The 23,403-nt window shown below is 31.9% G+C and overlaps 1 protein-coding gene across 1 annotated transcript; it reads right to left on the bottom strand.

The window, feature by feature from the left end:
* Window positions 1-1,292: 1,292 nt before the first annotated feature.
* Window positions 1,293-20,744, bottom strand: Gbeta13F (G protein beta subunit 13F). Its single transcript, XM_965038.5, has 5 exons — window positions 20,471-20,744; window positions 19,808-19,897; window positions 15,334-15,543; window positions 8,869-9,517; window positions 1,293-1,704 (listed from the first exon to the last, which is right to left on the bottom strand). The coding sequence occupies exons 2-5, from the start codon at window positions 19,862-19,864 to the stop codon at window positions 1,598-1,600; spliced, it is 1,023 nt and encodes a 340-aa protein (XP_970131.1). The 5' UTR covers window positions 19,865-19,897; window positions 20,471-20,744; the 3' UTR covers window positions 1,293-1,597.
* Window positions 20,745-23,403: the final 2,659 nt, after the last annotated feature.

The following is a 23,403-nucleotide window of genomic DNA, read 5'->3' as shown; positions in this document are numbered from 1 at the left end:
GAATTTCTCTTTTAATATTTATATTGTGACATGACTTATAAATATAAAAACAGTCGCACGCGCCGGCCGAGTCGGCTTTTCGCGCCAGGAAGGGGTCGCACTATATGATATATTATTATTATGTAAAAAAGAGTCGCGCATGCGTCGAAGCGATTCGCGCGACGTTTCGCTCAAACACTGATACACATATAAAAAAACCGAAACGTCGGGCCAATCAGAGCGGTTTCCACAACGACAACCAATCCATGAGCCCTTTCGAACAACGGACGAGCTGTTGGATCCCTTGTTTGTTAATTGTAAATTGGTTGCGATTGCGCAAAGTTCGAGCACAGGCGCGAGAGGCGCCCTCGACTCGCGCCGGCCACTCACGCACTCACACGTTATAAATAATTTAATTTAAAAAAAGGCGGCGTGGCGCATCCGCCGCGAAGTCTGAATGCGCCACGCCGACTGCAGTGCGATGAAATCAAAGTCAAATAAGTGAAATTTTTGGCTTATAAAACAGTTTCTTTGTGTCAAGAGTTGGTAAACATACATCACTGTTTATTTCACATTCAATCAATGACAAGCAGAAGCTAGTTTTAGTATTATATTATCGTAAATTTTTTCTTTTTTTTTCACCTATTTTATTTAAAGACATGACTGTATCCTAAAAATGCAAATACAATAAGGAACTCAATATGTACAAAACGAAACGGTGATTCGTAACCGAAACAATTGAGTGATTTGATCACGTGATGAGATTTTTTTGTGTTTTTCCCTCTTTATTTATGAAGTGTGAAATTAATTAATGGAACACTGTTTTTAACAGGTTAAAATATTGAGGCAGTATCTCAAAACTGTTTGATTTTTACAACCTGCCAGTTCTTACACAAACGCATTTGGTTATGACGTCACAGCGGAAAATCAATTTGGTACTTTGTGACGCTGATTGATGTCGACGGCTATGATCATCGGAAAGTTTCAGGTTATGGCACATGGTTTCTGCTTTTTTTGGTAAACCGACTAGTAGCATATGCCATGAGAAGTAAAATCAAAATTATTGCATTTTTATATGGACAAATAGGCAATAATTTCGTGTAAAAAATTCTGTTTGTTTTGGGAACCACCACTCGCACTCAACCCAAATTCGCTCATGTAAAAATGCAAAAACTTTTATTTCCTAACATTGGTCTTGCGTTTTGCACTTGATTCTAACCAAAGGTTTTGGAACTAATACACTCCTCGACTCGGTTCAATCTCACCCACATCACATTTGAAAAAAAAAAAAACGAAAGAGAAAAACAAAAAAGAAAAAACTAAAAATACTGCTTTATTTATAATTTTTTTCTTCTTTAAAATACGTGTAATAATAAATACAGATACCTTACAAACAAACAAATCACAAGCTACATACTCTTATAAAAATCAAGGTGACTACATAAGCGGAGAGAACAAGAACAGATAAAATCCTATAATACAAAAAATAATTAAAATGCTTGGAACTTCGACACGGTTTAAATGCTTGTTGAAACATGGAAGTTATTTTTGAAAAACAAATCAATGCTGTGATGCAGGTGAGATACGAATAATTACATTTAATTTTTGGCAACGCTGTCTAGTTCCAAATGCGTAGGAAACTGTCCCAAGATCCGGTTCCTACCGCCATTCCGTTCTCTGTTACGCCTAGACAGCTTACTCGATTGTCGTGGCCCGCTAGGATACCTGTAATAAATATACGTTGTCAATAACTATACCAATCAATCAATTAAATTACACTCTAGATTTTTACGCAACTAATGATCCATCAAGGGAACTCTTTTCTAAATTGAGGTCACGAGTCCGATATTTATTCTGTATGAATACTTAATGCATAATTAGTGCATTTAGTAGTTAGAAATCCGGTCTGGAAAAGTATGCAAAAGTTGTGACGTGAAATTGAAACGTGTTTGTTTACACTACCATCATTCGCTATTGTTTGATAAAAATTATAACAGTATCGAAATCAAGTCTATAAATCACTCAATAAAGCCGACCACAATTATGTAATTTTTAAAACTGTCAGTAAGAATGTAAACAAATTACATTTTAACCAATTGTACACTATTAGTTGTGTTGGAATGAAAGCTGAAGACTATTAATTACGTAAATATGATTTCAGATAGTTACCAAAAATTTACATTAAATTATCAATTTGAGTTTGTGTACAGGGTTGGATAACATAAAGTTGTGTTTTTTTAAATAGGAATCATTGGTTGGCTATGACATTTTCAAAAAGTTTTTTTTTCTGATTTAATATGGTAGCGCTCAGCTCCGTTTGCGTGTGCGTCATCTGACATTTCTGTCACTACGTTTACATAGCAGGGGCATAGCGGTGACAAACTATCAAATATTTTTTGAGGTTACGAAGTGTTTAAATTATGAGTTGTTATAAAAAATACAGATTCACAAAACAAGAACTAATAAACGCAGAATCAAAAACCTAACGAAACGCAAATCACAAAACACAATAAACGAACAGAAAATACTTGCGATTAACACCGATAACACTTTCGACAACCATGCGATGACGTCTATAATTTACTGTCAATGTCAGTTTGACAAATTCGTGACACTTGATGGTGTTGTCGAAGTGCATATGTAAATTAATGTTCAAGGATACCACCCTTAGATACCCCTTAGTTGTTTAAAATTGCATTGTTTTTGATAATTTTTTTACAGCTTTGTGTTGGTAATGAAAAAATGAAATTGATGACGCACACGCAAACCGAGCTGACCGCTACTATATGTCTATTTGTGTATCTTATTAATTGTATGATTGCCTGTTAATAAAATTTTATTTTACAAAAAAATGTCATTCCAAACACTAAAATCAAATCCCACCTGCGGTAAAACAATACATAACATTATCAACATTATCAGTGCACTTCACTAAACCATAAAAAATGTCATCAAATGGTAGTGACAATCATTTTCAATTTTTTGCATTTTTATGTAATTAAAATCTGCGACGATCGTATATTTGAATTGAATTGAAAATAACTTTCACATAGCTTATTTTTTTAATTTATTTTTTTTTATTTTAATAACCGTTCACAAAATTTCTAGATTATTCACACCCTTTATATGAAATAATTTTTCCATGGCCAACTACTTTCAAATATTTTCAATATATTTTTTATCAAAAGTATATAAAAATATCAAACTGTATTTATATTGCTTTCAGTTCAGAAAAAATAAACTTTTCGAAAATGTCATAGCCAACTATGATTCCTATTTAAAAAAATACAACTTTATGTTATTACATCTAAACGAAAGGTTAAAAAAAATTGCTGATAACATTATTAAATTTTCTGTAAAAAAGTGCTTGTTGAATGTTTTTGTTTCAAATGTGTATCTTTTATAATAAGGAATTTTTTTTTACAAAATGCATCAAAAACCACTCGTGGTAATTTTTTTTATAAATAACTTCATGTTTTTTCATGTTTTCACAGCCACATTACAACAAAATATAACGAAAAATCCCCCTTTATTTATGGTTCTTATTTGTAGAAATAATTTTAAAAGACGTTTTTTGTGGAGAATATTAAACAAGAAATTAGTAAAAATTAAAAATTCCTTGAATAAAAATTAAGCAATAATGAAGAGATGAAGAGGCGAAGTCTCCACTCACCTAATTTAGTTGAACAAAATTAATAATTTTAATAAGCAAATTTTTAATTTTATTTCTGAACGTGAACAGTGAATTTCCAGAATTAAAAATTTTGATGTATACGTATTTGTTATGTGCTTTAATTACGTTATATGTGAATGATCGTTGACACGATTTCACTTTTAGTACGAGAAAATTAGTAGTAAATAATAAATAAGAAAAACATAAAAATTTGATACTTTTCATGTTACATACAACTACAAATTAATTGCTAGGTATTTTTTATAACTAAAGGTTTTTATACAAAAAACTGCTAATTCTGCCAACTTTTAAATTGTTCAAACATAAATTTAAACGAAAGAAATAACCAATGTTGTTACCTGGTAAAAAATCAAATAGGCGGAGATGAACACCAATTTTATATTTTTACATTTTTTGAAACTTAATTTAAAAGTTTTTGAAAAATTAATGCACATAACATTATTTAAGACTGGACTACTTTATTCTATGTGAGTTTAATTTTATTCACACACAAATTATTTGAGTTCTTTCGTGTAGAATTTTTTACTACCTTAACTTAATCAATCTTAGATTAATCTAAAACAAGTATACAGGTGCAAATCTTATTGGATTTGAGAATGTTTTACTCTTTTGTTGGAGTAATCGTTGACAGGGTTTAAATAATACAATATTTGAAATAATAAAAACAAGTTTTTAGTAGTTATTATTTATACGAATTCTTAAACAATTCTATTTAATATGTTGATTGATTTTTGTAATGTTTTATAAAGTACAATCTCAACAAACATTATAACTTATAACAATTAATTTCTAATAGAATTTAATAAAGCCCTGTTTCAGATTATTTCGAGCGATTTAGATTGGTTTGAGTTAGAAACTCACTTCGTACTTTGATAGATTTTGTCGAAACAAGCAAAATCAACGATATAAGTTGACCGAATTACGTTATACAACAAAATTCGAGCAGGAAATTAACTTATTTAGGAGGATTTCGTGAAAACAACCGAAAAAAAAATGAGGAAATATAAACATATCAAAAATTACAAAATTTTTACATTTGTTTTTTATTTATTGGTGCTACTGACTTAACTTATGTCAGTTTTCCTGAATTTAATTCGTCCTTGAGCCAGGAACTAACTATTTCAAGAAAATTCGCTACAGAACGTGAAAATTTCAAGCGATTTAGCTCGTAGCAAGTCGCTGAAAGTAGCATCAAGCCCTCTGATGGGTATATTTTAGTAATTTTACCGTTTTTAGAATATATCAGCCATTCCAGGAAAATGCAACTTGACCTCGGAATTTCAGAATAATTTTAGTAATGTTAAGTTTCTTTCAAAATACACGATTCGGTTTATATTTAATGTATTTTGCGACAAAAGGGTTTTTGAGAGAGGATAATCCCTTAAACTGAACTAATACATTGAATTATAAAAGTTTCATATATGTCTTTTAGGCGTTAACATAAGTTGACAACTGTTATTTTTTTTTGTATTCTTTAAGTATTAGTAGTTCTAATAATTCAATTATTTTATAGTATCTGTTTTCATTATATAACCACATTTGGACTTTTGTCTGTTGGTTAATAAACTATTATTATTAATGATAGTCATCTGAAAATTTGTATACAACCACAATCTCTTAGATCCTGCTCAATGAAAATATAATCAAGATGGTGACATTTCCGGTTATACCGGATGTCGCCATCAACTTCCTTATTTTAAGCATTCCCTTACCTAAATTTAACCGTTTACGAAATATTTATAATTATAATTTTTTTTTGGATTTGCACCATCCAGTTCTAAAATCCATAACTCTACAATTTTTAAAAATTTGGAAATATATTTTAGCTCAATTGAAAGAGAGAGCCAAGATCTTTCCTTTGGAGTTTTCAAATTTCTAAAAACGAATAACAAACCCCAAATGTTTAAAGTTAAGTTTTCACAACTTTTAAACACCCATAACTCAATTTCTTCAAATAAAATGCTGCAAGTTTTATTTCGCTAAATGGTAGAGATATAATTCTTTTTTTATTTGTCGTTTGTTTAATCAAAAATGTTTTAATGGCGAACTATGCAAAAATAGCTGTGGTTGGTAAAAAATTTTCTACAAACAAACCAACATAACTTGAAAATTGTCAGAGACAGGTATAGGAAAATACAGATCGATGCAGAAAAATATTCTCCTCAATCTAGTAAAATAAAAATTGAGATATACCACTTGAAAAAAATAAGTTATGGAAACATTAAATTGCCCAAACTTAACCTTAAAATTTTTGGGTTTATTAACTTCTTTTCCAATTTTGAACAGACTGGAAAACAGACAGGCTTTCTCTTTTAGTTCTCCAAATATGATTTCGAAATATCTAAAACTAAGAGAGTTATCGATTTTTTAAGTGAAAGGTGCAAATCCAAAAATTTTTAAACAATCATTAGTATCTCGAAAGCCGTTAAACTTAGGTATAAACGGAAGTACCGCTATCATGAAAATATTTTCATTGAGCAGAACTCAACGAATTATGGCTGAGTACAAACTTTTAATACTTTTAATGTGGGATCTAGCCGGAACAGTCTGTAAAACTTTTGATGTCCAGTCCGTTATCGCAAACATAAAATGTTGTTCTTATTTCTTACGTTGTTAAACAAAACCAAGGATTTTTAATTTCCACTGTCTAATTCTGACATTGTTAAAATTTTTAATAATTAAAACCTGTCTGAAAAAAGTTTTTAGAGCTACTTACACACACAAGATTTTTTTGTCCCGTCCGTCATGTGTCGACAAAAAGTAAATTAGTCGGAAGTCGTTACACATTACCTTATTCTTCCGTTTTGTGGTTTCAAAAGTTTCAACAGGTTACATCTTTTACTTTAAAAATAGTTGTTGAAATTAGTGTCTCTTAAATTAACAGAATTTTAACGATAAAAATGTGGTCTTTTTTGTGTCCCGTCCGTCTTTTTCCTGCACTTATTTCAAACTTTAAACATGTGGCTCTAATTGTAGGTTGCAAACAATTTGATTGGAACTAAGTTCCTTAAATAAAAATTCACTTATACTGAAACTGTTTGTAAAAACTGAAAAAGTGTCCCGTCTCTTAAAACTGAATGGCTGATTTAGAAAGACCGTGGTTAGCAGTCCGAATATTTATGGAAATTACATATTGTGGATAAACAACCAACAAAATATCTGTCTCTTCATATAGTCCATATACTTACTAATTAAATCAATATTACACTGGTAATTTTCTACTTAACATATACCATAAATTTTTGCTGTAAGTATAGTGTCGTCAGTATCAATTTCGATTAAGTTTTACGGATCTCCTGAAAATTGTCTGACAAAATATTTTCGAAAGGTTAGGTCAATTAACTTTCTAATTATTGTCACTCTCTTTTGGTATGGTAACGGGTTGTGTTTTTGCAATCTTCCGCAAATGATTGGCTACTTTTAAATGGTAACTTTCTCCCAAATGCAGAGTTAGAAAGTTATAAAAGAATTTTAGCTTTTGAGATTTTAGCGCGAGATCTGATGTGGGAGTAATATAATACTTACATATAAACGTAAAAATTGTAAAAAATAATTATTCGTATTAAACTTGGTAGTAAACCAATCTCTCCCTTGCTCTCTTCAATTTTTGAGGTAATCTCGTCTTCTGGGAAATTTTTACAGTCTCTTTATACAAATTAATTGTATTTATTTTTCAAAAATTTCAATACGTTATGTGAGTTCGTCATATAACAGGAACTCATCTCCACTTTTAAAACTCATCTTAAAACAATTAAACACTAGTTTAAATAATAAATAAATTTGTAGGCCTATGATATGGTAGACAATGAGGAAGTTTTCAATTTTTAAAAATGTTATTATTTATTTCCAACATAACAGTACTCAAATCAAGAAATTGAATGCAAAAAAAAATAATTCGATAGATTTAAAAATAACAAAAATAGAAACTTTTTTGTCTGCATGTTTGACACCAGTCCCGCATTAAGCCTGATGACGTCACGCGGCATAAACTGTTTACAAGGTAGCGGGGATTTACACACTACTACTCCTTTCGGCATTGTATTAAGATCTCTGGATAATTTTATTGACTTAAAACAAATAAATATTGAAAGAAAGTGTTATTTGTGATGATTGAAGTAATTTGTTTAAGTAGATACTGTAATATATCACTAATAACTAATAATAATCCATTTTAATAATCACACAAAGATTAGTGTTTGCGATTTATTTGGCTTTATTTCTTTTTGTATGCCTTCAAATTTTTTCATATTTTTTTCTACAATTTCTTATAAATAATAAATATTAATTAATGAGAAATATGTATATTAATAAAATATTATTTAATTAAAAAAAATTAAAAACATTAACTAATGGAAATTTTTATGATTTCTAGAACAAGCGATGCTTGCAAAATGATTTGTACAAAAAATATGTAAAAAAATGAGTGTTCTACAAACGACTTCTTATTAAAGGTATCGACTCTTGCATAAACAGAAATACAATTTCTTTATTTGTCAAAGCTTTTGAAGATATGGTCGGTGAATAAGTAGATGTGGTTTATAATTATAAACCTAGAGTTTTCAAAGATACGAAATAACGATTTTCTTGTTGTTTAAAGTTGTAATGTTCTCATTTTTTGATATCAAACGGTTTTATAACGTGTGATTTCTAAATTTTATTTATTTTATTTAGTTTATTAAACATTCATAAAATATGAGTGCAACAGCTAAATGGAAAAAATTGAGGAACAGCGAAGTAATTTTGGAAACATGTTAATTTTAACCAGATACGGCCCCTCAAAGAATCGAATTTTCCACACGCGTCAGTAGGCAGCTGAGACTATTGTGCCGCGTGACGTCACACCTAGCGAGACCAGTAAAGCGCGCGATCTGTCAAATTTTAAATTTTGAGGTCTCATAACTTTTTTATTTTTGCGAATATAAAAAAATGAAAAGTACTATTAGTTTTACAATTATGAAGACTATTAATGGTATTAATTTCAAAAAAATGGAAACTTCCTTATTTCTGGACTTACAAATCTTGAGTGCTTGAACCGAATATACGACGAATAGCCAGAATAATATAAGTTCACACAAATGTGCGGACGGCTAACCACGGCCATTTAGAAAAGTATAGTTGGTAACTTTTCTGATTTCTTCATTGGAAAGTTGTTAGGCATAAAATTAGGAAGGAAAAAAAGTAGTTAGTGTAGTTACCTGCTCGTTCTGTTTTCATCGAATCCCAGACATTACAATTGAAATCGTCGTATCCTGCAAGCAGTAACCTTCCAGATTTACTGAATGCGACACTGGTGATTCCGCATATAATGTTATCATGACTATACATGGCTAGTTCCTGATCGGCCCTGATATCGAAGAGCCTACAAGTGGCGTCATCACTACCCGTCGCAAACGCAAAACCATTAGGAAAGAACGTGACGGCATTAATGTCCGACTCGTGTCCTGGGAACGTTTGCTTGCATAATCCTTCTCGTATATCCCATAACTTCGCCGATGCATCGCACGCTCCCGAAACGAACGTGCGCATGTCTGGCGACAACGACAGCGACATCACGTCGCCGGTGTGGCCAAGAAATGAGGTGACCTGCTGGCCGGTCTCTATGTCCCAGAGGGCGCAACTCATGTCGCCCGAACTGGTCACTATCTGGTTATCATCAAGGAAGCGACAGCACGACAAATACCCGGTGTGACCGGGCAGTTCTCTGCTCACTCGTACGTTGCCTTCGCGAGTTTTTAGGCTGTAGATCGAGCAAATGTTGTCCAGGCCTCCGCATGCTACGTAACTCCCTGATGGAGCGTACGCGCATGTCATCACCCATGAGGATCGCAACGGGATCGCGTGAACCTACACCAACAACAACATCATCAAATATTACATTTATTTCAAGTTGGCGACACTGTTTGAATTTGGCAAGCAATGAGTGGTATGATTAAAAAAAGCATTTGCTTTTACTTGAAGTATTATCGGTTCACATTCATAAAAACCACTTCCTAATGTAAATTCTTTATATTTTGCCTGTGTAAGTCGGTCTCTAAATGAGCGCAAATGTTTCTAGTAATCGGAAATAAAATTAACTAGACGCCCTCTGGTGATGACTTTTGAACTATGTCGAAAACAGTAACGAAATTTTCGTAATTCCACATTTATTTGACATCTAATAAATTGTTTAACAATTTTGCGTGTATAGTGTTAATTGCTTACATTAGAGAGAATCACTTTAAAAGTACGTGGTGGTAAATACTAGCTTTGACTTTGGTTCTGCGGTTTTTCGTGGTATAAAGTGTTTATTGTTGGAATTTGAAAGTGGATAAAAAGTGAAAAAGATTTAAATTTTCATTACAAAATGTTATCAAACAGTTATCTAATTAAAAACTATAAGTAATGGAGCACAGCGAACACAAAGTTGGGCTCAAGAAACCAATAAATTAGTGAAGTTTGTGAATTTTAGGTTAGAATTTTTCCACTGATAAAATCATGAAATACTTCGATAAATCAACAAAACTACAATTAAGATTAACAACTGCTAATACACTTCAACGTAAATTATGCCAAAAGGTAGGCTTTTCAATGTCTTTGTAATAATTTTCCAATAAAGAAAGTGAACCAAAAAGTCATCGTTATTCGTGTTTTCCTCGTCATCTCTAGTTTGTCAACATTCGTTTCTTCCACCAAAGATACAATAGTCATTCCGCATTGGCTATGTAATAATTGTGAAGCCACAAAATTCGTACAACGCTCAAAATATCCGAATAAACATTTTCCCGCCTTTTATGGTTACTGTTTTCGACCTAGCTCAGTGGCGCCTCCAAAGGAAACTTTACTTCCGAAATTTCTAGTGAGAAATTTCTCAGAATTGACAGTGCACAAAAATAGGTTAGAAGCTCTAAAAGTTTTTAAAGTCTGCTAATTATTCACTTAAATCAAATTTGTGAAGTTGTGAAAATGGTTCAAAATCAGGGTATTAAGACTAATACTTTGTTTTAATAAAAAATAACCAATTTATTTCAGTTCTTTACTGCGCTTGTACCTGGTGTCAAATTTTGAAAGCGAATTAGTACTGCCAATCGGTACACTAAAAAAACTGTAGGTACGGGCGTACCAACCTAACAACTCTACAGCTGGTTGTTATCCATGTGAAAATATAGTAGAAGCATTTACTGTAGTATAAACTTTTACATAAAGTAAAAACTTCGGTGCGTAGTAAATGCTACGGCTTTCTTAATGTCAATTGACTGACATTTATTTTTAATTTTTCGTAAAGTGAAAATAGTGTTAGGAATGGTGTTTGTAGCCTTGTGAGGATTCGTTCGCCCTAGTCATATAGTACTTAAGTTTATGGGAAGTGTCTAGTGCAAAAAGACCCAGGGAGAGACTCCCCAGGTCATGAAGTATCAAAGGAGGACGAGAGACTGAAACAGCCCCCAGAGCTGAGAGAATTAGGCAGTGAAAGAGTTCACACATGTTAATTACCATAGTGAATGAATCTTGATTTGAGTTTTTTGATTTTATTTAACTAATTTTAATAAAGTTTTCTAACAATAGTTAATAGTTATCATTTTGACCATAAGTGAGAGTAAAAATAATGTTGGGAGGCAAATGCAAAGGATTGATCCTTTGTTAAAGAATATTAATTTTTTATTATTATTTTAATATTAGTAGGTACAATATTTAAGCCTTATTGCTCTGGGTCTCTGGGTGTGCGCTATCCTTTTTGCGGATTCAGTTTTACGCACTGGTTTAGAAGAAAATCACTTTTCTTGAAACACAGGATAAACGTGATTTTCTTTTAATATTTTCATTTTTATTACATTTTCTGATTTTATTTCATTTTCTATAGATTATAGTGGTCCTGATCGATTTACCACCGTTCTCTGCATTAAAGCTATAAGAATTCTGCTTTATTTTAATCATAATATTTTACGTATTTGTCTATTACTTATATTATAATTGGTAAAAATTGCTATTTTTGACAGTTTTTTGACAAAATCACGAAATCGAAATTACTCCTTGAGCAATTTCGCAAAAACTTCACTAAATTCTTCACGATAAAGCAAATACTACAACTAATTGGAAGTTTCCATAGTATTGTCCTCTATACACCAAAGTACATAAAGCAAAGTCTGAAGTATTTACTTTTACTACTTACTTCAAGTATAGTGTGAAGTAAATGCTACGTTAGGTAGTATTTACTTGAAGTAAAAACTATAACGTGGAGTATTTACTTGAAGTAAAAACAAATACTTTTTTTAATCATACCATCAATGTAACCAAGTTCATTCAGTCACTTTGTTATTATCCGAACATGCTGTAATTTTGCATACATACGTAATCCACGTATAGGGTGGGGCAAAAGTAATGTCACAATGTAAATTGGCGTTCTCTAACTTTTAACAAGGAAATTTGATGCCATTTGTAAAAATTATGACACAATCAAACTATGACATTACTTTTGCCCCACCGTGTATTATACTCAGTGTCATAAAAATTGCAACACCAAGAAGAAATAGGAATTTTTTAATGAAACTTGGCACAAATGTTAGTCTTTTACCAGATATTAAATGATTTGAACGTTTTTAATCAAGTGTCGTTCTTCGAATTTTTTGCTTTTCTGTTAATTTTTGAAGTGATTTTTTTAATTCGTTTAGTTTTAAGTGTTTTGAAAATGAAAATATGCCTAGAGTACGACAAAAAAGAAATTACCAACAACTAAACAAACTTTAAAGAAGCACAATTTTTGGGAAACGAATAGATTTTTTTATTTACAGAAATCGCTATTTGTTTGAAGAGTAATTCAAGTACCATTATGCGATGTTATCAGTCATTGATTAAAAAGGTTCAAGACAAAGCAGAAAAGAAAGCAGACTTAAAAAAAACAAATGAAGTCCAAAACGGTCATCTTCGGATTATGGCAATAATTCAAGTAAAAGTAAAATTTCTGACCAATGGTTGAGTTCGAAGGTCGTCGTACTTCGCTTCTGACTGTTTACCATCGAATTAGGTCATTTGGACTGCTTTTTATTGGATTTCCTAGGTATGGGAGTAATGAGCAAAAACACAGCTTAAACCTGACACACCAAAACTTTTATTTAGACAGACAACGTGTTTCAACCACAAAATGGTCATCCTCAGGTGAGATATACACTGTATACATTGACCACATTGTGGTCGAAACGCGTTGTGTTTCGAAATAAAGGTTTCATGGGTCTGACTTAAAGATGCGTTTTTGCCCATACCTCCCATACCAAGTAAATCCAACAGTAAACAGTCCAAATGACCAATTTCGATGGTAAAGAGTCTGACGTGATAAAAAACGACCTTTAAACCCACCTATTGGGCAAACATTTGTCTTGTCATTAAATTATTGCCATACTCTGAAGACGGCCATTGTGGACTTCATTTGTGTTTTTTAAGGTATGCTTTCTCTTTCGCGCTGTCCTGGACCTTCTTCAGTCTTAAAATCGTTCAAATTTTAATCATTTATTACTCGCTAATAGTCGACCAATTGTGCCAAGTTTTGGCAAAAAATTCAAATTCATTCTTAGTGTTGCAATTTTTATGACATTGAGTATATTAAACAATTTTAGGCTCCTAAGTAAAATATAGAGATGAAACCAACTCTATTCAACAGAATAGACTTTTATAAATGTTGATTATCTGTAAATATTGATTGGCGCCGAGTATAATTTACAACAGTGTGAAAAACTGACACCTGAGAACTTAAATAAACGCAATAAGCTATTTAATAAATAAAAAATTTAGTTGCCTTTCAAATTCAAATTTTAATAAATCAATAAATGAAGACCCAAAAATAGAAAATACTTAATAATGTGTACAGTCGAACAATGTGAAAATGACGCTTCAAAAACTTAGTTCCTACGTGGTCGTAAATTATCAAACTAGATGTAGTTTCAAGAGAAATTCCTTTAGTAGCCAGTTTACAGAAAGCAAAAAAATCAGAATTAAACTATTTTATTTTGCATTGACAATTCTCAAGTTAAATGATAATATAATTTTTTTAATGAAAATGGAAATATTTATTCATGTTTGAAAATTATAATTTCCACATAATAGTTTGACAAACTGATTCAAATAAAATTTGTTTCGATGTCAAACCTAAAAAAAAATTAGTTGTTCCTACATAAGTGTAAATAAGTCGGAACTATTTAATAACAATTAGTTCTGGACCCAGTTCTAGTTCTGAAAAATAGGTACGTTATTAATTTTTATAAATCATTTAAAATATTATTTGTTTTACATAAAATCAAATTTAAAATAAAGAAAGCCTATTTCGTACAAAAACTATAATACTTAATTAACTTTTCGAAAACAGTTTATCACATTAATAATTTCAGTTTTGTCAATTTCATCTTATTAATGCATATTTTGCTGAAGAAATAGTGTTTGTTAAAATGTTTACTATTCAAAAAAACTAAACATTTTCATTTAATTTGAAAGTATTACAATAAATTATCAAAAAATATTTTTTTGCAAAACTACAAAGTTTTAAATAATTTTTTTTTGGTTAGATTAAATAAATAATTTTAGTTCGTTGTTGACAATTACAAGACTAATAGAAAACTTAGGAACAGCTTTCAATTTTCGATTAACTTGACTTTTGTCAATGCAAAATAAATGGCAACTTAATTCAAATTAACTTAATTCCGAAAGAAATTTTAATATCGCTTTCTGCTCAAACAACTAAACCACTCGTGATGAACGCACACGTGGAATTAAACCTTCTTCTCGCAAATAAATATAAAATTAACTTTAAAATAGAGAAGCCTACTTCCTACAAAAATTATAACATATTTTGAAAAAAAAAAAATTAAGAAAAAATATTAAGTTAATAATGATTTGTTTTTTAATGTATAATTTTCTTTAACTATTGATTTGTGAATTTTTCATTGAAAAAGTCAACATTTTCATTTAAATAACTGGACGTTTGTCACTGCAAAATAAGTGTCAACTTAATTCGAATTAGTTACAAGGCATCCACAGCAGTGGCTGGTTTATTGAGGCGTCATTTTCATTTTGTTCGACTGTACTAAAACATAAAAAGATTTTTCTATTTTACTTGCAACCTAGAATTTTAATACTTATTCATTGAAACGTTATTTTACACAATTGTTAATTGGGTAATAGCCTGTAGTTTTAAAAATGTATTGGCGGCAATGGAAAAATGTGTTTCAGTGTTGCAAACTTAAAGTTTCAAAATCATGGCTTGTCGAAAGATTTGAACGATATTTCTAAGCTGGTTTAAATCGAGTAAATATCCCACTTGTGTTAGCAACATTAATTTCAATTTAGGTCAAAACTGGTAGTAAATTGGTATAATAACGGACATGAACAACAGATTTATTCACTGACGCCAGTGTTAATTTACAGATCAATAAACAGCTGTATGTACTAATCAGTAATAAAAAATGTATAAAAGTGAGAAATGAAACTTTTCGATGGATTAGATTATCATTTCGTGATTTCGATGAGACTTTGTACTCGATATTAACATTTTCCATTCTTTGAAATAACAACAAATTTCCACTTTTTTTGCCACATGTAATTAATTATGTTAACATGTACAAGGTCGACTCTTCATTATCTGGAATTGCTAAATGGAAACAAAGCGACTTGACGCAGTGTTGTAAGGGTGGGTAAAGTACCTTGTTGGTGGTGTGGGAATCCCAGACGATGAGTTTACCGTCCTGAGAGGCCGATACCAAGTTACGACTGTCGGAACCCCAATGCATGGCGTAGATTTTTGCCAAGTGCCCCCGAAGGGTGCGTCTAGTTCGCATTTGCACCCTTCCAATGGGTTCAAGGCTGGCAGTTGCCTGGACCAAGGATGTGTCGCAAGCCGCTTTACGGGCATCCTAGAACGAAAAAAACAACATTATTTTCCAATCAAAATACGCGAAAGGTCGCTTTTAACTGCCACAGCCAAACAATGTATTTATTTTTTGAGTATGGATATCTAAAGGTTAGGATACGAAGCGGCGAACAAAAAACACGTTCCTGTCCTCGATAGTTCTCTTAATGCCGCTAGAGAGCGCAATTGTTCCATTATCATCAAGTTTTCAGAGCAATTAATTTGAAAAAAATGGTTGCATTTGTCACAAAACAAACAAAAAATTTCAAGCATTAAATTCTCAATGGTAAGACATAAATATAATGCACAAATTTTAACGTAAACTATATTTAATTTTTTACCAATTTGCACTTTGCCCTATATTTTTCAAGACGCTGCGATACTGGTACAGTACTGGTACAGATGCAGGAAAAATTTAAGGAAGAAAGTTGTAGAGAATTAAATTTTCTACAAAAAAGTCCGCCAGGCCATATCCCCATCTTCAACCATTTAGGCCACAAAGTCGTTCAAAGACGGTCAAGCGACGAATTTGCTTCATTCTATCGGTGGTCAAGTAAATTTATATTTAAACAGTTGAAGATAGAAATATGGTGTCGCGAACTTTTTTGTAGAAAACTTAATTCTCTACAACTTTGTTCTTTACACTTTTTTTGTATCTTCAACCGTATTCACAGCGTTTGCTTAAATATAAGGTAGAACGCAAATTAATTATTTTAAGCGATAATTCTTTGCGCAACGTCGCATATTTATCAAAACGCTGGGAATACGGTTGAAGATACAAAAAAAACTGTAAGAAACAAAGTTATAAAGAATTAAATTTCCTATAAAAAAGTCCGCCACACCATATGTCAATCTTCTACAGTTTAAGTATAAATTTACTTTATGTTACTTGACTGCCGGTAAAATGAAATGAATCCGTCGCTTCAGCGCCTTTGAGCGTCTTTAGGGCCTAAACCGTTGGAGGTAAAGATAAGGTCACCCGAACTTTTTTAAAGATAATTTAATTCTCTACAAATTTCTTCGTAACATTTTTCTTGTATCTTTAACCGTATTCGCAGCGTTTTGAAAAATACAGGACGAAACACAATTTTTTTTATTATGAAAATTTTCATTTCTGCATTTTTTTCCAAGTAATTAGTGAACTGGCTAGATTTAAATGAAATTAAAACAATTTGGCGCCGAGACGGTATATCGCTCGAAGCGCCCTCATTTTTACTCTGCCGTACTATTTATTTGGGTTCAAAAAAATCCTATCTCGTTCCGTCTCCTAAGTTATAGTTCTCCGTAGTTTTGTAAAATTTTGCAATTTACAGTGTTGCCATATCATTTTAATCTTATTTTCCGGTCGAATACGAATCAAGAATGTGAACAGAACACAATATTCTTACTTGGTTACTATTCCTCAATGCCATGGATAGTTCCTTTTATTTAACTGTTGCGTATCAGAAATTATAAAGTTATGTGATTAAAAAATCTTTGCTTATTTTAATACAAAATAACATTTCAACATTGTTGGCAGTCTAAACTGTTTTTTTTTGCATTTCTATTATGTATTTGTTTTTATTCACAAAGAAATTGCCTGAAATTGATTAAAGTAACGTAACAGAGCTAAATTGGCGTTTTTATCTTTTTTTTAGGCAAGAATTCTTGAAATAAGAACCTAAATCACTCAACATTATCTAAAATCACTTAAGTAGATAATGAACAAATAAATTACAAAAAAGAATAAATGACGAGAGGTTACTTAAAAATATGAGGATTTTATTTCGCTGAGCATGACATAACATTATTAATTCTATGGTCAATTTTAAAAAGTCCATGTCAATGCATTACTTACAGTCCCTTAGAAAGACCAATGTTCACTGTAATATGTATGTATACTAAGTATTTCTTTCTGTCTTCCATGAGGTTTTTTAATGTGGTTAGTTTGTTAAATAATTTTTTTTACGTTTTCCAAAGCACCCCTTAGAAAAACGCTTTTTTCTTAATTTTAATGTGCATGTAAGATTCGATCATATAATGTGATATATCATTGTAATCAGGATCAAAAAGACTTTTCAAAAATACAAGTTTCAAATATGGCGTCCATAAGAAAAACCAAAGTTGAGTGTCGTAACTCTGATCAAGAACGCATTGGAAAAGGCGATGAGAGATTTAGATAGTCCCTGAAGAATGTCCAACTTAAAAACGTCTAATTCTTCTAGTTTTTGCTTAAAAAAATAAAAACGAAAGCTACATTTTTTTAATTTTCTCAATAATTCAAAAAAATGACACTTCAAATCTTCTTGCAGATAATTATTCAGCATAAAAATGCGCAACTTTGCCCTAATTTCACCGACCTTGTATCTCTTATAATAACTGAGATCCTCATGATAGAAAAATAGACACCTTGTATGTATAGGGTGTGTCAAAAGACACGGATAAGCTCTTGAGAGTGGATACTAGTCTCCTTATTGACCGTTCAAAAAATAATCATTTCTTCTTAAAATATAAGATGCAGCAGCTCGTAAAAGTTGTAAAAAATACATACTTTAATGTGGAATTGTAGGTAAAGCAGATCTGCTAACTTTATTTTTAATGCTTTATTTTCATGTTTACTTAATTTATGAGTTAAAAACACCAGTTTAAATGTGCAGCAACATTTAGTAATGTCAATATGGTAATACTTTTGGTTAGTACTTTTCTATTAGCTGTTTGAAAATTATAAAAACGCCAACGTCGCATTTTCACCCAACATCTGCTGTTATAAATAATTCAAAAAAATAATGTAATAAAATAATGAAATGTAAGGTAATGTAATTTATACTTTCAATGAGAGATCTACTCATTGACAATTAAAAAAACAAGTAAAATGCGACATTGGCGTTTGTATAGTTTTGAAACAGCTAATAACCGTATAAAAATAAGTGTACTTGTACTACGGCGTTGCCATTTTCTGTTTTTGATTTCAGCCAAATCAAAGGTTTTGTGAATTTTTTTTATCGAAAATAGCGTTCTGTATAGCTCTATCTGGCTGCTCTTTTGGTACACCCGATATATTAAAAATAGAAAAAAATGAAGACAAAATTCAGTTTTTTGCTTCAATGGCAAACGTTCCACTTCCTGATGTTAATTACGATTACAAACAGATGTTTCAGTTTTCTATAAACTTTTTTGACAAGCAAGTAAAATTTGAACTAAAAACGTGTCCATTTAAGGAAAAATGTAGAACATTATTAAAATCATTACGTTTCTTGTTTCTGATGTTTTTCTTTACTTTTCTTCAGATCAAGAAGAGATCGATCATACATTGTATAAAAGTTGAACTAAAAAACTTGTTTTTCTCAGGATGTGACATTCCTTGTCTTTTTCCTGTAGTCTTCAAATAATTAATTATTAAACGTAAATGTTTATGCGACACAACAAAAACATCCTTGCATTCCGAATGGCAACACAGCCAATTTTGGTACTGACTTCGTAATGAGACCCATTAAATTGTACCAATAATTTTGTCAGATTAAAGAACATAATCTCCACGAGCATATCTTATCTTATTTAAAACAACAAACGATTCCAATCGAGATAAGTCCAAATTCGAAGTAAAAAAGTGAGAGTATCTCTATTTTTAGTCACTGTATCAACAAACAAACTCCAATCAAAATTCCCCATTTACTTCGCCTATCCATGCAACAAGTAAACGATCATAAAATCAATCACATCGCATTTGGTGAAATTTGATTTTTTCCGGTTGGCAAAACGTCGCGACTCCTTCCTCATTTAACTCAATACGGCAACACCGCATCCGAAGGGTAACGTAGAGAGGGCGGGGTAACGGATCAATACAACATGGCAATTGAGCCGCCGTCTGACAGACACCGCACGTGCGTGAATGCCTCCTGCGTGACCAGTTGCGTGGCTCGCACGCAAAATGCAACCAACACGGACAAAGGCTGCACTTTTTCCACCAACTGATCCAAAAACATTGTCTCAGTAGAGTTGCCAACAGAAACGCTCATCCTGGATCACTCTGCATAATCTAGCTACCATGATTTTTCACAGCCAACCCAACTGTGGTTTAAATCTATTGGGTGGCTATACTAATGTATACTACTGAGTGGGTTATACCAGGCAAAAATTTGTTCTTATTAACCTGAGATTTTTTGCCCTGTGTATTAGATTCCCCATAATAAGAATAACATCCAATAAATTTAAACCGCACTCGTTGACTTAGAATTTTATGGTAGCTAGAAATTTCGTAGTTGTAAAATAATTGCCCGCCTAATACTCACTCTGATGGCATTTTTGAGTGTCTCAGCTTCTTGTCTCAAGGAATCCAATTCGTTCATACTGCCCAACACTCTCTATGGCACAACGAACGCCTGAAAACAACAATTATGCATTATTTCCAAAAACTAACCGGGGGAAAAAAGAACAGTGGTGCCAACACAACCACGAAATTGGTTTCTTTAAACCCATAACCTGAAACAATTCGTTATAAAGCGCGGGAAATTTTGTCAGGTGCCGGAAGCTCATCACCGGAAAGGGGGTCCCGATTTTATCATTTGCGGTCGCGCACCGCGTCATAAATAAATTAAAATCGCGTCAACGTCACACTTATTTGCAGATGTGTGTTGTAAAATCGAATTTCCCGCCATTGTTTAAAATTAGAATTTTGTTTTTTGGACACACCTACGCCCTTAAACAAATTTATAAACATTAGTCTAGGTCGCGGGCCGAGTCGGGGGCGTCTGGGGGCTGTGGGGGCGGCGCGTGTGTCTTGACGCTCGCCACGCTTGCGAGAGTGCCCCCTTTTTCGTTTTTTTTCGCCAGGAGAATAAAAATAAATTGACAGCCGCCATGACAGTCGCTGCACCTGCTCGATGTTCATTTGTGTTGCGTTTCGAGGCACACTGGGACCGTTTGAAGGGGGCTGTAGCTCGGGGGCGACTTACTTTTCCAATCGGCTTTGTCTGTCCCAATCCACTATCGACTATACTATCCTATGGTGCTTCTCACAAAATCACGAATACATCCGCTTACACCCATACAAATTCACTCGTCCACTAATTATGAACATGTGAGATTATTTTATTTACCGTACATACGATTAACGACACTTTCGCGCACCTATTTCACACCTACAATGTTTTTAATACGCGAATTTTCCTCTCGCTTTCCTACTTGGGTGCGGTGCGAGAATCGCCGGTGCCCTTGCGGTAACGATTCCAGTCCCCGATTCGTGACGTCAGAACGGCCATTTCTGCGACAACAGCGGCATCTAACGGTTGGGGAAGACCCGGTTTGAGGTCACACTAAACCTTTTATTATTGAATAAAACAATTAATCAACAATGTAGAAACTAAATTACTTCACTATTTTAATTGTTTAAACGTGAAGCGTTTTTATTTCGTGTTTCGTGAATAAATTAGGAAAAATGGTTGGTGAGGTAGGGGAGGGTGGGCCAAGTTGATTCACTCCGTTCGCTCCAAAATGGTACAGTCGCTCAAAAAGAAAATGACGTGTCTATTGACATCCATAAACTAGGTTTGAGTCATACATTTCATTTAACGTCTTTTGAAATGTTTCTTATTGGAACTGGGTGGTTCGGACAAATATGAAATTAAAGAATTTCAAGTTTGCCACGACATAATCGTTTAACTCTTTGATAAACGGTTATAATAGTTATTTATTCTACGAATATGAGTGTAAATCGGACGTTTTAATTCACGAGTGGATTTTTGAACATCGAGTGATAACTAGGTGAAATAAATGAACCGATTTACACAAAAACGAGTTGAATACAACATTTTATTCCTCCAATCAGATTCAACAAGGCCTAAAATTGCTTTAAATTTGTGAAAAATAATCTAAAATTTTGTAAAGTAAGAAAAATTGAAAATTTTGACAATGTCGAAGAATAAAATAAATTTGCTGATTTGTTTGCAATTTTAATTTATTATTGGCTGAGGCAATGTGCCGAATAACAAATTCTTTTTAATTTACTTCAAATTATCTTTGCGAATTAATGAACAAAATTGAAGGTTCTTGAAGTAAAAGGTTTTGTTGAAAAATAATAATTGATTATTTCTAAAAATAAAAAAACTTGGTATGTAATAATAAATTAAGATACGATTGCGTACGAAAATCTCAAAGCAAAAAAGTGGCCCTAAGGCAAGTACAGACTGATCCAGAAATACTGAATCTGTTGGCAACACTGGGCTTAAATTTTTAAGGATACCAATAGAGTACGCTTTTAGTTAACAACAATTTAACATTCTTGTTGGGTTGTACGTCAAATAATTGTCAAGAAAATGCGAATTTGGTTGCAATGTGGCAAATTACGAGCACAAATACTTTCAAATGTATTGCCAACAAACTCAGTATTTCTGGATCAGTCTGTATAATTTTTTATTTACAAAAAATTTGTGGTAATTCAATTAAAAGATACAAAATACAGTAACAATTTAAGAACTTAAATAATTTATTAAGTGGAAAGAGTATTCTACATAATACAACGAAATAATTATTGCTGTTTGTTTGTTATAATAGAACGTTAATTAAAACTTAATTCCGAATTAGACTTATTCGACCTTAAGGACCGGTTTATAGAAGCGTCATTAATTTAATTTACAATTAAATGCACGTGATCAGATTGAAACAACTTGGTTAATCCATTCGCTTGTTAATTTTTAACAACGCAATTTACTTTAATTTAGCTTTCTATAAACCGGTTGCCATTTAAGTGTTTAAGTTGCCATTTAAAATGCGTTAATAAATATTAAGTTAACATCGAATTAAATTTTGATTGCAATTAAACCGACTTTTAAACTTATTTGCATTTGCAAGTAATAAATTAAATTTGCAAACAAACCAAAATTTTTTTTGAGTTCTTAAAGTGTCGAAACGTCGACGTCTTGATTTGAAATCTGAAATACAATTGGATTATAATTTATAGCAATGAAATTTTAAAAATAATAATTGATTTGATTTAATTTTTTTAGGCAATTGATAGCAAAATGATCTCGCGGTCTAATGGTTACTTATTAATTCACAATGACAATTTAATCTAACTGAAATAAGAATCCATGTTTGTTATTCGGCAAATTTTAGTCGTCATTAAGATTTATTTTATATCAGACAAATAATAAATTAGAAACTAGCAAATATAGTATTTTGTGATATTTGCTCAAAGTATCGAAACGTTGCATTTAGTTTTCGCTTGAAAAAATAAAAACGGAAATTACAAATTTCCGTTTTTTTCTAATAGTTCAAAAACTAAAAATGCCAGTTCAAATTTTCAAGTTACAGTGCTTTACAACAAAACTATGTTTTGAGATGGCTTGTCGAAGATATTTATTTTTTATACGATAACAAGTAAATAACTAATACAATGATTAACTATATTTAAATAATTGATTAATTGATTAATTTATTACACATTGTCCCGTGGATTACTAGGATTTTCTTCGGTTAAAAACGACCACAAACCTCGGTCATAATAAGCGTTTATACACTGCCACAATGCAGTCCGTCGCTCGGCAGGAGTGACGTCATCACCTTTACGTTTCTATTCAATTACTAGCTTATTTGTAATTGTAAAAATGTGCGGTTTTCGCTAAAATTCTTAGAAAAAATTGGACTTTTTTTGAGATGAACATGTACTTTGACCTAACAGGGCCTTTAATGCCGCCAGAGAACGCGGATCTATTACCGTCCAAGTTTTCAGAGCAATTAATTTGAAAACCAGTTGTATTTGTATAACGGTTAACACGTACCAAACGAAAAAATACAAGCAGATAAAACATTAAATTTTCAATAGTAAGACATAAACATAATGCAGAAATTTTATCGTAAACAATATTTTTAAAAATTGTAAGTTTTTACC

Source organism: Tribolium castaneum, chromosome 8 (assembly GCF_031307605.1).
Source record: "Tribolium castaneum strain GA2 chromosome 8, icTriCast1.1, whole genome shotgun sequence".
Taxonomy (NCBI): domain Eukaryota; kingdom Metazoa; phylum Arthropoda; class Insecta; order Coleoptera; family Tenebrionidae; genus Tribolium; species Tribolium castaneum.
The sequence above is the reverse complement of the archived record's forward strand: the minus strand, read 5'-3'. Positions and strand labels throughout refer to the sequence as shown.